Below are 15,430 nucleotides of genomic sequence, written 5' to 3'. Positions count from 1 at the left end.
AAACGAGAGTTAGCCCGCTTCTCCGTCCATCATCTTTAAAAATAAAAATTGTGGAAAAGCACTAAACAGATCTGGGAGGTGACCCCCTTGCTCCATTTAACTCAACTTGAGCTAAATATGACAGCCCCACATCCGCAGTCGTTATCCAAGAGTTGGTCCTAAATATGAAGAGAGCTCTCTCTGCTCTAATAAGACAGCACTGAGCTTTTCCAAAACTCCTCTGGGGAAAGAAACAACCGAAACAGGAGGTGTTGAGGGCTGGGGGGACCAAACACTGACCACTGAGGCTGAAATGAGCAAAAAAAAAAGACAAACAAGGATCTTCTTCTGACAGCAGTGTCTATACAGAGTAATTAAAAGATTATGACAACAGACGTTTTTTTTCCAAACTATTAGGGACAAAATCAGAAAAGTACAATTAGACTCAGTGGAGGATTTGACATGCTGTGAACTTCCATGTCATTATCCCAGAGAGGCTAATAAACAAACGAAAAGTGAGAATCATCTCCGCTGCTTAATGGATCAAATTATTGGAAAAATTGCGCAAGGGACGCGGGTTTAGTTTGATTCTGCAATAAACAAGGTTTCAGAGAAAAATGGTTCATGTTTTACTGTGCTACTATCCCAGAAAACTGACTGAAGACGTCCAAGAATTCATTCCTTGATGGATTTGTTGCTAACAAGATGTTGTTGTCCAAGATGAAAGAAATCCCTTTATGTACCAAAACTATGAACATTATGTGAATATTTAGTTTTTTGGAAGGCTCAGGTGCCTGACTTGTGCACTTCAGGTGTAGTTGGCAAACAAACACAGCCTCTTCAAGCTTTTCGTGTCCGGATCTTACCTGCTGACTCCAGCAGGACGTGGTAGTCTGCTCCTCTATGAGTGGGCGTGTCATCATCGGGCTCCTTCTTCTCGGACTCCTTATAACGGTCCAGTCCAGTTTGACTCCAGTTTCCTCCTGGGAAACACTCGTCCTGTCCTCTTCTTCCTTGGAAGTTGTCCCTTCATTTTGATCCTAAAAAGGGAACATGGTGTGGATGGATACACAACGGTGTTCCAGTGATGCCAGAAGCGCTTTCTATGACACTACTAGGCTCTAGGATTTGAAGGCCTCTTAAGTCTTTAGACGTTTTAAAGGACAAATTGGAAGAAGAGTGAAAAGCCTGCCATCGTAGTGAGAGACGAGCTAATGACTCATTCAAATAATATAACGGTTCACACCTTCAGACCACTAGAAGGAATTTGTGTGGCTCGATCACACACATGAAAAGTGACAACGTATGTTGTGTGAGAACGAAAATAGGGAGCAGGCTACATTGAGTCAGAGCTTCGGCAAACACTCAGGTTTTTCCATTACATTTTAATGGGGGTTGTGTTTTGGCTGCGGAGGCCCGGGGCCGCAGGGGTGCGACCTGCAACGGAGAATTTGAGCCAGATCCAAGTTTTGAAAAAACACAGCCCATGTCACGCTGCGGCCGCCAAGCAGACGCTTAGTGAGGTTCAAACCTCCGCAGTCAGCCTGAAATGTCTCTGATACCTGTGCTGTTGTGTTCCAGCTTTGTTTATTTCATGAACCAGTCTGACTCGGAATTAACGCGGTGAAATAGTGAACGTTTCCTTTGATACGTGTCGATGGTTTGAGAGAGAGGGGTTGCACAAATAAGACCCCAGCAGACCCTCAGACAACCCTGCGCGTGATTCGCCATAGGCCTGCTCCCGTCTGAATCAAAAGCTGTCCATGAATCTGCTTTACTCTAATTAAATGGAGCTTTAGCTGTGTATTTTGTATTTGTATTCAACAAGTTCTTCTTTGAAACAGATGCTGGGGTGTAAAATTAATTCAGCAACTACTCTGATAAACAAATAATTAGTAATAAAAGCAGAATTTCCTGATCCCCTCCTTAAATATGATATGAAATAAGATTTCTGCTTTTCTGGGTTTATATAATTGTATTGTATTGTATTGTACTATTTTGGCTGCTTAGAAGATTTCACTTAAAATCTGAAAACTGAGACAGCCCATGCATGTCTTAGAAATGTTGCAGGTGCTTACTTATAATAACCAAATTCTCATTTATTCTACATGGTGTGACCAAAACAGTCCTGTGGAACATTTTTTATATATTTTTTCATCCTTTTCTCTTATGCCGGGTTGCATTCATGTCCCTTAAAAGTGTAAAGGTTTCGGTGATGAGGTGAAGTAAGGGGGGCAGAGTTAATAACTCTTTCAAAGTGGACAGACTTTAACCTGTCCAGAAACAAACAGATCGGCGTCTAATCATCCAGCTGGACGTCATTCAACACTTCCACTGACGGCGCTCCACATGAGCATGACTCAAACAGTGTTTTGTAAAGTGTTCATTAACACATAACTCTTATTCATGATCGGTAGCTAAGCCTATAAACAAAAGGATGGACGTGAACGATCTGAATCATGCATCTCCCTCCTGTGCTGTCACATAGCTGCACACATGCTTTGATAATGTTGTCATGGAAACGTGTGACGTGGTGCTATGTCAGAAACTCACAAACACACAATATAACCATGAAAAGACCCAACACCTTGGGAACTATGAATGAATTTTAAGATTGCAATCAAGGAGCCACTATGGGTGAATAGAGATTTTTATGATTGCAATCACAGAGTTGTATTGTTTACCATCTAATCCTGTAGTTACTGAGGTGAATTGAAAACTATCATAGCAGGATCACACAATCATAACATGAAGTCTTACATGCAGGATCTCACTGTGTTGCATTAGGCATGTACAATAGAGAAGTGTGTGTTTATATAATTATATATTCATCAGTCCATGTTTTACTCAAAGCCTCAGCACAGTGTTTTGGTGCTACGTTAAAATAAGTGCGTTGTCACGGTGACGCAGTTGTAAACTTTGTGTTTTGTTTTGAAACTTCGCGCACTCTCACCCTGTGATTCAACTCCCAGCGTGGCCGCCGCCGCCGCCGCCCGCCGCCGCGTCCCGGCCCCGGTAGTGGTCTCTTTCCCCCGGCCCGGTGTGGGCCTCCTCTCCCTCTGCCCGGTGTTCACCGCCAAAACTTTCAGAGCTGTCGCTTCCTCCACCCCGGCCGCCTCCACTCTCCTCCAGCCGCCTCCTCTGCCTCTGCTCGCTCTGCCCTCCATGACTGTCAGTGTGCCCGGACAGTTTAGCAGTGACCCCGACAGACAGACCGAGGAAAGGAATGGGTGTCGCCATCGAATGTTTCTGACAAAATGGCGCGCTTGATGGTTCCGAGTCTGTTACGCTCATCTGTGGGCGGAAGTAAATACAAATACAGTAATAATAATTTAACGTAAGAAAAATAAATAAATACAAACATTTTGAAAAAGTAATTAATTTAACGTAAAAATAAATAAATAAATAAATAAATAAATACATTTTTTAAAAAGTAATTAATTTAACGTAAAAATAATAAAAAATACATTTTTAAAAAAGTAATTATTTAACGTAAAAAAAAATAGATACATTTTTAAAAAAGTTAATTAATTCAAACGTAAAAAATAATAATAAATACATTTTTTTAAAAGTAATTAATTTAACGTTTCATAATTTAATTCCAACTTTTAAAGCAAATTATTTTATTAGAAACAGTTCAAACAATATGACATATAAGATAAGAAAAATACAGATTAACAGAAAAAACATGAATATAAAAAATAGCAAATAAAATAAAAACTTACACTATCACACTTTAAGTATATGAATATATTATTGTTAACTGCAAATTTGATTTTTTCTATATAATGGTGTTGTGTGTGTGGGGGGTGTGTGTGTGTGTGTGGTGGTGTGTGTGTGTATGTATGTATGTATATATATATATATTATGCTATAACCATCACAATTTATTCATATACTTAAAGTATGCATAGTGGTAAGTTTTATTTTTATTTTTAGTATATTCTATGTTTCTGTATATTCTGTTTTTTTCTTATCTTATCTAATGCACCCTATGTATACAAGCTGCCATAACAAGTGAATTTCCCCAGTGTGGGATGAATATCTTATCTTATCTTATCTATAGAATAACAAGATATATCTACAGTCATCTACATTATTAACTATTAACGCTTAAATAATAATAATTATGTGCAATTGTGTCTCATTCGTGTTTTTCTTTTTATTTCAGGAAAACTCTGAAATGGAGCCATAAAAAGAGCACCTTTCTCTGACCTGTCAGCGGTAACACAGATAACACGGCACCATGGGTGTTGATCCTCCAAACAGCACTTTCGCCAACACATCACACGTCCAGGCTGCTCCTCACAGCCTTTGGGAGGCTATAACCATCGCAACAGTGTCAGCTATTGTCAGCTTGATAACTGTTGTTGGTAATGTGCTGGTGTTGCTGTCCTTCAAAGTCAACAGCCAGCTGAAGACTGTAAACAACTACTATCTACTGAGTTTGGCATTCGCTGATCTCATCATAGGAGTGTTGTCCATGAACTTGTACACCACGTACATCCTGATGGGCTACTGGTCCTTGGGAAACCTTGCATGTGATCTCTGGCTAGCAGTGGATTATGTGGCCAGCAATGCTTCAGTTATGAACTTACTTGTCATCAGCTTTGACAGATACTTCTCCATCACAAGGCCGCTGACGTACAGGGCAAAAAGGACTCCAAAGAGAGCTGCCATCATGATAGGCTTTGCATGGCTGGTGTCTTTCGTCCTCTGGGCGCCACCTATTTTGTGCTGGCAGTACTTTGTAGGGGAGCGAAAAGTGCCTCCCGACCAGTGCCAGATCCAGTTTTTAACACAGCCTGTGATCACATTTGGGACAGCCATCGCTGCTTTCTATATTCCTGTCTCTGTTATGACAATCCTTTACTGTAGGATCTACAAGGAGACGCAGAAACGGACCAAAGATCTGGCAGAGCTGCAAGGACTCGCAACAGAAAATGTTCTAGAGGGGACTAAACCGCAGAAAACTATCATTCATTCTTGCTTTCACTTCACCAGAGAGAGGAGAGACCGGAGTCAGGCCTCCTGGTCCTCATCGAACCAAAGTAATGCCACTAAAACTACCACGAGATCAGATGACGCATGGGTGAAAGCAGATCAGATCACTTCCTTCAACAGCTACACTTCATCTGAAGAGGAAGAGCATCATGTTTCAATAGATACCCCAGAAGGATCGTTCAAAGAGCAAGGTAGTGGACAAAGTAATAAGAACGGGCAGGTGACTGATTACGTAGAAGATCAGTATTTTTCCACTCCTCCTCAGAAGAACAGTAAAAAGCACATCTCTTATAAGTTCAAACCTGGCTCAAAGGGCAAAAACGGCAATCCTAAAATTGCAACACCCTGCCTGCCTGAAGCAGAGCAGCCGACCAAAAACGCCTCACCTTCCTCCTCCACCACCTCCAAACCCATGGACCCTGTCCTGAAGAACCAGATCACCAAGAGGAAGAGGAACGTGCTGGTGAAGGAGAAGAAGGCAGCCCAGACTCTCAGCGCCATCCTCCTGGCCTTTATCCTCACATGGACGCCGTATAACATCATGGTGCTCATCTCCACTTTCTGTGCCGAGTGCATCCCCACGTCCCTGTGGCACCTGGGCTACTGGCTGTGCTACGTCAACAGCACCATCAACCCCATGTGCTACGCCCTGTGCAACAAGACCTTTCAGAAGACCTTCCGCATGCTCCTGCTCTGCCAGTGGAGGAGGAGGCGGAGAGGCGAGGACAAGCTGTACTGGTGTGGGCAAAACCAAAATGTCAACAATAAAATGACTTGATGTGGCTCTGCAGCATTAGAGCAGACTTGCTGCTTTTGCTCACACGTGGATCTTCTTGATATATAAACAGTAGTCAGTGGTCATCTTCAGCATGAAGTGCTGCATGTGATTTTTGTGTTACAGTACAAAAAGTTGGTGGAAAATGAGCTGAGCCTGATGCAGCACATGAACTGCCATTCTAGATTATTGCAGAGAAGGAACCTCATGACCACACACTTGTATAAAAGTTAAAAGTTAAAGGATGGGTTCAGGTTATTTCAATTTAAAAGTCTTAAAGGGGGACTCCACTGATTTTACAAGTCTGTTTACAGGATTATTACTGCATATGAACAAAGTTGTATGAAACCTTTTGTGGCTCCAGAGAGAGCTGATGAAGTGACTCAAGCGATGTCACTTGAGTCAGTGTTGGTTGGGTCTAAAGACCGAGAAATCTGGAGGTGTGGAGTTAGAAATAAGTGAGTTTACAAGACCCTCTGTAGCACGCTCCTCATTTCTGCTTAACGCACCCAAATCTCCTCCAACAATGTTACAGGTATGCAATGCTAAGTCAGTGGAGCACTCTTTTAATACAATACTCACATGTTAATATCCTCCTCTCCATAGTGGTGGTAAAGTGAGATGGGGAATACAATCTAGGGTGCAGAAATACTTCTTATGATCCCATGCCATTAAGAAATGTGTTGTTGACTTATACTTCACTTAGCTGTTGGCGTTCACCGTGCAGAATGATGTATGTGCAGACTCCACAGGGCTGTTTACTTAACAGGATTTTACAACTAGTTTAGGAGCCAATCGTGGTCCAACATGCAGCTTTCACAAGTGTGATGTGAAAACTCGAAGCTTCCACCACACGTACACAGAAAATGACGTGGGTGACGTCTTCTGAAAAACATCTTTGGATTCTGATTAAATAATGGAAAAGGAGTATATGTAATTTAATGTGGAAAAAAAACATATCTGACAGTACAATAAGTGTCAAATTATGACACGTAAAGCAGAAGAATAACATATATACACATTCAATACACAGTACAAGTACAGTGGATGGGGATGTCCACATCCCTTTATCAAATCATGTTCTATTTTCCCCATTACTGCAGTTCTTTATCGTTGCTATTAATGTACGTGTTTATATTTAATTCAGTCCAGTTTGATTTTGTTGAAGGCTTCAAGCTGCTTCATTGCCAATAACTTTACACAGAATGCAGCGCTTTTGAAAAAGTCCTCACTGCCCTTGGAAGTTGAATCTAAATGGATTTCTTTGTGTTTTCTTTGACACTCCACATCAATAGAAATATATCCTTGAATGTCAAAGTGAGAACAGATCTCTACAAAGTGATCTTAATGAATCACAAGGGGAGTGAATGCTGTTTATATAACTGTGTTCTTTGAGCCAATTATCAGTACTATAACATTCCCTTTACTGTGTTTCTAGTTTATATAACACTCTTCATGAAGCTTTACATTCTGAAGTTGTTATAATGAGGCTGGACTGTATAGGGAATCTATATATTTAACACTGATGACAGATAATCAATTACATCCTTCAAGAATATCTTAAGATGTGCATGAACGCTCATCCCAGTCATACCATCATGTTGAATTATCTCATACATTTCATCCCTCTGTAACCACTTATTCTCATTGTGGCTGCTTATCCCAGTTGGACACAGTTGGAGAAGTGGGGTACACACTCACATACGCACCTACGGGCAATTTAGAGTCACCTGTTAAGTGCATGTCTTTGGACTGTGGGAGGACGCCAGAGTACCTGGAGAGAACCCACGCAGACAGTGCTAACCTGTGTTCATTTGAACTCTGCTGAAGCCTCAAATTGATTTTTTAAAGTACAGTAATGAGGAGTGTGGATTTTGTTCCTGATCTCTTACAGTGGAGTTACAGTGTGAAGGAATCACTTTATAAAAAGGGACTAGTAACAACATACCTTAATGTACACACAGTGAGTAAAATCTCTGAACCTGTCCTTTAAAGCTCATATAATCCTTCTTTATTCTACTGCTCACTTGCACTGTATATAAAGGGAATATTGTAGGCTTACACATTACTCATTTCAAGTAATTTATAGTATAAAGAACATATTTCACTGATTTTACACCTCACCAATTGTAAATGTAAATTGCTTAGTGTACATCAGTGTTTAAGTGAATGTTATCTTTTGTTTTCTGTCATGGCTCTTGCAATCGATGTTTGATCTTGTGTTTCAAGGGCTAATCTGTAAATTATCATGCATTTACAGCCGCATTAGCTTCACAGTTGTAACAAGATATATGAGATTGTCTATGGATTATACACTCCTGTCAATATTCATATTACACATGATATTTGAAGCAACTTCTCTCTGACGAGTGATGCTGTTGTAAATTATTGCACTTTTACGTATTTTAATGATGTAAATGTCAAATGTTATCTCTCTCCCAAAACTCTGTGCCTTTTGTTCCGCTCAAAGGCAAAAGTGCTTCGTGAGTGAATCTGTGCTCTTTGTGCGTCTGTGCAGTTCTGTGAAAGCGAGTCTGTGTTTACTGATAAGAACAGCCAAATACAAACTCAAAGAGCAGAATTATGCTCATTTAAAGCATGAACATTTTCAGCATCAGACGTGTTGAATCTGATCTGATGTGGTTTGTACTTGTAAATTCTTTTTTTTAGAAATGACAAATCCTTACCCGCTCCAACAGTTGAGTCATAAAACTAACGTGCCATGGATGATGTGTACAAAAAGGGCGACTGTTGTTAAGGAGCAGAACAGACTTTCCAACAGTACACATTATTAAAGGGGCAGTGTGTAGGATTTAGTCGTATCTAGTTGCTGATTGCAACCCCCTCGCTTCACCTCCTCCTCCCTAGCATGTGGAAGTAAATACGTTGGCTACATGCAAAAAACACAAAAGGCCCTAAGTAGAACCACAGTTGAGTTTATGCCTATATCTTACACACTGGACCTTTAATTGTTAGTGATAATCTATATTTTTCTTTGAAACCAACAAAACATGAAAAGACCAAAACCAACAGTGAACTGATCTTACTAACAACAATCGCCTGTGTAGCCAAAGTTTGATATAGTGTACTCCTCTGTGTCATAAGCCTCCATTGTTGTCCAAAAACTCAAAAATAAACAACACTGTTGCACTAGCTGACATGTTCCTTTATTCACAATAAACATGGGTGCAGTAGTTTTTGTGTCAATCCCACATACACTCTCCTGCTGCTGGGAGTATTCACCAGCGCACGGCTGAAAACAGTCCTCAATGGTTTTCTCATGTTTGAGTAGGATTTGCATAAAGCTAGTTTCCTGGTGTCTAGTAAATTACTGAGCTTAAAAAGGACCATAAGAAACCTGAAGATATTACTAGCCTCATTCCTTAACTTCCTATAGGTTAGGGCCTCAGTTTGCCTGACACAGGTCTCTTAAATTCAGTCCAATGAGGTATAGTGTATAGTTATGCTGTGTTCAACTTGACAGGCATGATACCTGTTTAAACACAGCAAAAAGTAATTGTTGGATTCTTTTTTAGAGGCCTAAAGAAGTGAAACAGTGTTTTTTAAAGATAATTTTTGAACACTATCTGATAGTTACAAGAAGGTAAGGAGAGAGAGGGGGGGGGGGATTACATGCAGCAAAGGGCCACAGGTTGGAACCGAACACTGGACCACCGCAGCAAGGACCCAGCCTTTGTACACTGGGAGTTCACGCTCTACCAGGTGAGCTAACTGGGGGCCCAACATGTGATTTCTTAACCCTTAAAACCTCTTTTAAATGGGGCGGTTGGTAGCGTAGTAGGTTAAGCAGCCGCCCCGTGTGTGGAGGCTATAGTCCTCGCTGCAGTGGGCCCCGGTTCGAATCCTGCATCACCTTTGAAACAGCAAAAAATCCCAAACTTAATGGCAATTTACCAGACATTTCAGCTGCATTACAGAGTCTTCATCATCAGATGGGAGTTTACTCACTTGTCTCGGAGATTAATCTGTTGACTTGTGAGCTCAGTAACACACATATTAGATGATAAAGACCATGTGATACAATGGAAAGCTCTGGGAAAAATTTGAAACCGGACGCTGAGCTGGGATTATTTTGTCAAATTTGATTCACTTATAATCCAGCATTGTATCCATCCTATCAACAACGGTGATCGACTTATCAAGAACTTAGGATATTTATCACAGACACATTTTATCAGGACTTTAATATGGACTTTACAGTCCGCTTTATTAAAAGTAAAGCCAGTTACACTCTAGAGATCTTGAAAGCAACCACACAGCTCTTTCACACTTTGAACATGCCATTGATAACCATTTTAATTTATACATCTTATAGCACGTAACGTACAGTATGTGAATTCTGGCTGTACACTACGCTGCGTAATAGTTCAAAAAATGAGAAGGCCATGTGTTCACTCTCAAAAACAAATTAGATGGTCTGAAATTAAAAACAAAAAAACATAAGGTTGTTATATACCATTGCAATTTATTTATCTAGGATTTTAAATAAGAATTTATCAGTCTTAAAATTCAATTAATCTTCATTCACAGTCGTATTACTGAAATTGGAAAAAAACAAACAAACACAAGAAACTCTCTGTATATATGTTCTCTTTCGGGTAGTGGGACTAGCAGCAGTGGAAAAATGCACAAGGGAGGGTTAGCACAGGAGAGATGATGAATAGTAGAGTTGCATGTAGAAAGTATAGAGCAAATGAAGGGTTTAAGAAATTTCTATCAGTGCAGTATGAAAAAAAAAAATCTTTTTTTTTTCTCAGTTTCCAACAGCATATTAGAAATCAAGATGTGCTCAAAACATCCATCAATAAAGAAAACTGTACAACAGACCCAGAGGAAAAAAAAAAAAAGGCTTAAAAATCGCTTCCAATGGCGTAACTCAAGCTTCATTAGGCAGACTGAGCACATGCGTACAGTACTACCTCCTCTTGGCAGCTGGCCTTGTGCCCTTGCTGCTGCCACCTGCTTTACTAGAGCCCTTGGAGCCGGAGAAGAACTTGGTCACGAGCTCAGAGACGTCTGGAAGCTCAGGGTTGGGGCTCAGCATGTTCATGGACTGCTCGATTTCCTGTGAAGTTAAAAAAAACAGTTGGAGATGGAGGATTGAAGGCACATGGGGACATTTCTCACAGTTATGATGTGCTCACACAAGATAAGACGCGGACACGGTATAAGTTTGACGTATTCATACAAATTAGGTGATTTCTTACCTTTCTCATCTCTGGGTCATTGGTGTTGACCACCTTGGGCAGTAGAACAATGATCAGCAGGGGCAGAACCATCATCATAACCTGCAGGACCAACAAAGACAAATCATTAAAAAAAAAAAAAGAGCTAGAAGCACTTGGACTATTTTTATCCCATCATCCCCCCATTTCCACATGACCTCAATCTACACTCTTTTGATGAGTTGGACATCTTTCTACCCCCGAGGGAATACACCATATATATTAAGCATGTTCAGTGCAGCAACATCTATTTTCTTTACCATTGGGTTCATGAGGAAATCTGTCCAGCCCCAGGTTTCTCTCTTCATGAAGTAGCTTTGAGGGCCACTAGCCCTGATTTGAAGAGGATATGGCTGGCGAATGACTTCTGAGGGCTTGATGTAGTTGACAAGACGCGCCCTGTAAAATGACACAGTTACTTCAGTGCTAAAGAATATATATATTAGGATTGCATTATTGTTGCTCCTGCTTGTGGTAAGATCTCACCTCATTTTGCCCTTGGATGTGATATCAACACGTACTGGTTCAAATCTATAATTAGGGGTGATAATTTCTATAACGTAGGATCCTGAGGGGACATCATTCACAGCAAAACTTCCATCAGTTCTGTAACAAGAGAAGGTAACAAGGATTCAGTCAACAATGTTAGGGTTAAAGAGGCTTTGTTGAGTTATTAGTCATTAGTCATACATAATGAAACAGTTCAACTGGCTGAATCTCTGGAAACGGATCCAACCATCGCCTAAAAATCACGATGAAGTAGTGGAACATTTACAGTGTGTTGCAAGAAAGTTGCTGCATGAATGTGATTAAAATAACACAACTTTTACTTTTAACTGAGCAAAAATCCAACATGAATGATCGACTTGCAAAACTGCTTCATCTCTGATGTTGGTGTGCTTCCTTGCATGAACTGCTCTCCTCAGGACTTTCCTGCATGATCAACCTTTTGTTGAGCTTCAGTTCACAAACAGATACCCTGACGTTGTCTTGTAGAATTTACGGGTACAATCATAGTTGAAGTCATTGATTTCAAGTCACCCTGGTCCTGAGCTTTCTCCTTTCTATCCTTTCCTACACAACACTCTAGTCCAGTGTTTGTCTGACAGTGCACTAATAAACATTAACATGAGAGGCCTGTAGATCCTTACAGGTGCCCCTGGATTTCTTTGTAACCCTTTAACACTTTAGAAATGGATTTGTAATCTTTTGTTGGTACACTTCGCAAACCTGCGTGGCAAAGACCAGACTTTGATAGAAGACCCAGGTTTATATTCTTTCAATAGGGCAGGGTCAGCTAAACTCAAAACCCCATTGATCAACATACTGACTCCAATTACCCTCAAAATGAACTATCTCACATGATCCCAGAGGTTCACAGGCTTTTCCCCACACTTTAATGTTAAATAGATTTGCTAAATAAATTTATAAGTATTTATTTTAGGAAGCTGAGCTGGAAGACAAACTTCTCAATTCTATAGTCCATTTACATTCAAACCCTCACCTATGGTCATGAGCTTTGGGGTAGTGAATAGATAGAGATGAGATTGCGGATACAAGCGGCCGAAATGAGCTTCCTCCGCAGGCTGACCGGGCTCAGCCTTTGGAGCTCGGAGCTTGGAGTAGAAAATGTCGAAAGGAGCCAGCGGAGGTTTTTTTGGACATCAGATTAGGATGCTTCCTTGGCAAGACGGATTCCAGGGCAGACCCAGAACCTGCTGGAGGGACTACATAGCCCATCTGGACTGGGAGCGCCTCGGGATCCCCAAAGGAGGAACTGGAATACGTTGCTGGGGGGGAGGGATGCCTGGAAAGCCCTGCTAAACTGACACGACCCGACCCCGGAGAGTGGAAGGAAATAGTTTAACTGGGTCATTTTTAATCTAGTTTTAGGACTCGAATGAAGATCTGATCACATTTTAGGATAACACTGCATATGGTTAGTGTCTACAGCAGGGATGTCCAAAGTACGGCCTGGGTGCCAATCACGGCCCGTGGTTAGATTTTAGATTTCAGGGACAGGAGCAGGCTCAACAGACTTATTAGAAGAGTGAGATCTGTCCTGGACTGTCCTCTGGACTCTATAGAGGAAGTGGGTGAGAGGATGATGTTAGCTGAGCTGACATCCATCATGGACAACACCTCTCACCTCCTACATGACACTGTGGGATCAGCAGCTCCTTCAGCTGCAGACTGCTACACCCACGGTGTAAGAAGGAGAGGATCGCAGGTCCTTCATCCCTGCTGCTGTCAGACTTTACAACACCTGATCATGTCTCATTGCAATTCTTTTCTTTATTTTTTATTTCATTTATACCATATACTACCCTTGCAATAATATTATTTGTATCATGGTCACTTTCTTTGCAATATTTCTCACACTATGGTCACTTTACATTACAATACTCTTTTTATATATCATGCCACTTTTATCCTCAGTACTTATTCGTGTTTATTGTGTAGGTTATAGATCTTTCTGTCTGTTTATTGTGGGTTTTTTTTGTTGCCTTTTATACTCTTTTTTTTCTAATTCTGTAGTGTATGCTACACTTTTACTAACCAAACTTCCCCGGAGTTTCTGTGCTCTGTCGTCCAGCAGGTTCTCGTGGATCGTGGCTGCTGCTGTGATCCTGCACGACGTCCACTACATATATTATTACTACCATATCTGTTACTGTAATCATTTTTATCATTCATTGTGATTCATTGTCATTTTGTCAGTTATTGTAATTGTACAATATGTTTGTGTTAATTTGTCCTGTACACGTGACATCCATTGCACGTCTGTCCGTCCTGGGAGAGGGATCCCTCCTCTGTGGCTCTTCCTGAGGTTTCTTCCACATTTTTTCCCTGTTAAAATGTTTTTTTGAGGACAAGTTTTTCCTCACTCGAACCGAGGGTCTAAGGACAGAGGGTGTCACTCCCTGTACAGATTGTAAAGCCCTCCGAGGCAGATGCACTATGTGACTTTGGGCTTTACAAATTAGATTTTCCTCTGCTGCTGTAACAAGTACATTTCCCCATGGTGGGATGAATAAAGTATATCTAATCTAATAACTAGTATATAATAATAATAACTAGTTATATAACACTAATTCACAGTGTGTGTGGAGCCTTTGGTTTCAATGCTCTGCTACTTAAACATCAGTGGTGGTCACACAGGTCTCTGGGGGTCTGGTTTGTTTTGGTTACAAGCTACAGGAAGGCCTGGTCGAGCTTATGATGAAATTAGCGTCAAAGCTAAGTGACAGTTAGTCATACTGAAACAGTCTCAGCTGGCAAACTCAGTTATTAAGCTGTGAACTAGTTAGAGAAGCAGCAGCAGCAGCAGCTGCTGCTGTTGTTGCCCGGTGCTCACCAGGACACAGCACGTCAGGCTGCCGTTAGCTCCCCATGCTAACGCCGCCTAGCCTCGCTGACACTAACCGACAGGTGGCTGCGTCTCACCTCAAAAAGCCCACGTACTCTTCACCCTCCACCAGGACTCTAGCGGCGGACACCCAGTCCTGTGTCTTTATCCCGGGTACTATCGCCCTTCCCTCGATTTTGAAGCGATCTCCGTTGGGCTGCGTGGATACACCTGCGCCAGGCCCCGTCTCCATGTCCGTGAAACACCAGGCCGCCGAGACGAGCGCGGCCTGTGCGAGGAGCCACAGCAGCGGAGCTCTGTCCGTGTTCAGCATGACTGTCTGTCTGTGTTTGGTTCAATAAGTTAAAATGAAGTCTGAGCGCTCAGGAGGAGGAGAAGGTCTGAGAAGGAGCTGCTGAGGGAGCTGAAGGGTCGGCACCATCAGCTGGCTCTGCGGAAAATGACGTCACCAGAAAAACTTTATTGTACCAACCGACACTGACAATGACAGTCCACTGAAGACTTAAAGCGGAAGGTAACATTATAAACACATTTAGGAAATTATAGAAATATATACTGTGTAAAACAAAACATTTAATCAGGATTGAAGGAAAAAAAACATTATTACTTATTTTGAATCAGAATCAGAATCAGAAATACTTTAATAATCCCAGGGGGGGAATTATTTTAATCAGAAATACTTTAATAATCCCAGGGGGGGAATTATTTTTGTTACAATACACCAGTTTAAGTTAAACAAGTAATCACCAATTACGATTATTATTATTATTCTGTTCATGTGAGAAAGAAATCTGCCCCATCTTTGTATTAACATGGTTCATATTGATTGAGATGTCAATGTTCCATGAATCCATTTCATGGAACATGAGAGTAACAAAGTGTAACTCATGTTCCATGAAATGTTAAAAACAACTTTATCATCAGAAAAATCAGACAATCACAAGGTTTTAATATGTCATATCATCAGCATTGCTAAAGATTTCGCTAACCGTGTGGTTCATTCATATCAATATTTAATTAAAGGAAAAAGACAAAACAACTTTTCCTTTTAGCCAA

General features: G+C 41.0%; 2 protein-coding genes across 2 annotated transcripts in view; one reads left to right on the top strand and one right to left on the bottom strand.

Moving 5' to 3' along the window:
* chrm5b (cholinergic receptor, muscarinic 5b) overlaps nt 1-9,561 on the top strand; it is a 21,551-nt gene extending 11,990 nt beyond the window's left edge. The window contains exon 2 of the mRNA XM_019261630.2: nt 4,151-9,561. Coding sequence (XP_019117175.1) covers nt 4,226-5,761 — 1,536 coding nt within the window. The 5' untranslated portion in view covers nt 4,151-4,225 and the 3' untranslated portion in view covers nt 5,762-9,561. The remainder of the gene's footprint in view (nt 1-4,150) is intronic.
* Nucleotides 9,562-9,944: 383 nt separating this feature from the next.
* On the bottom strand, nt 9,945-14,837 carry emc7b (ER membrane protein complex subunit 7b). Its single transcript, XM_010740618.3, has 5 exons — nt 14,452-14,837; nt 11,491-11,610; nt 11,265-11,403; nt 10,987-11,067; nt 9,945-10,844 (listed from the first exon to the last, which is right to left on the bottom strand). Exons 1-5 carry the CDS (start codon nt 14,685-14,687, stop codon nt 10,695-10,697), a joined length of 726 nt encoding a protein of 241 aa, XP_010738920.1. The 5' UTR covers nt 14,688-14,837; the 3' UTR covers nt 9,945-10,694.
* Between the last annotated feature and the right edge of the window lie 593 nt (nt 14,838-15,430).

This window comes from Larimichthys crocea, chromosome XI (assembly GCF_000972845.2).
Source record: "Larimichthys crocea isolate SSNF chromosome XI, L_crocea_2.0, whole genome shotgun sequence".
NCBI classification, from domain to species: Eukaryota; Metazoa; Chordata; class Actinopteri; family Sciaenidae; genus Larimichthys; species Larimichthys crocea.
This window is presented reverse-complemented; position numbering and strand designations above follow the sequence as displayed.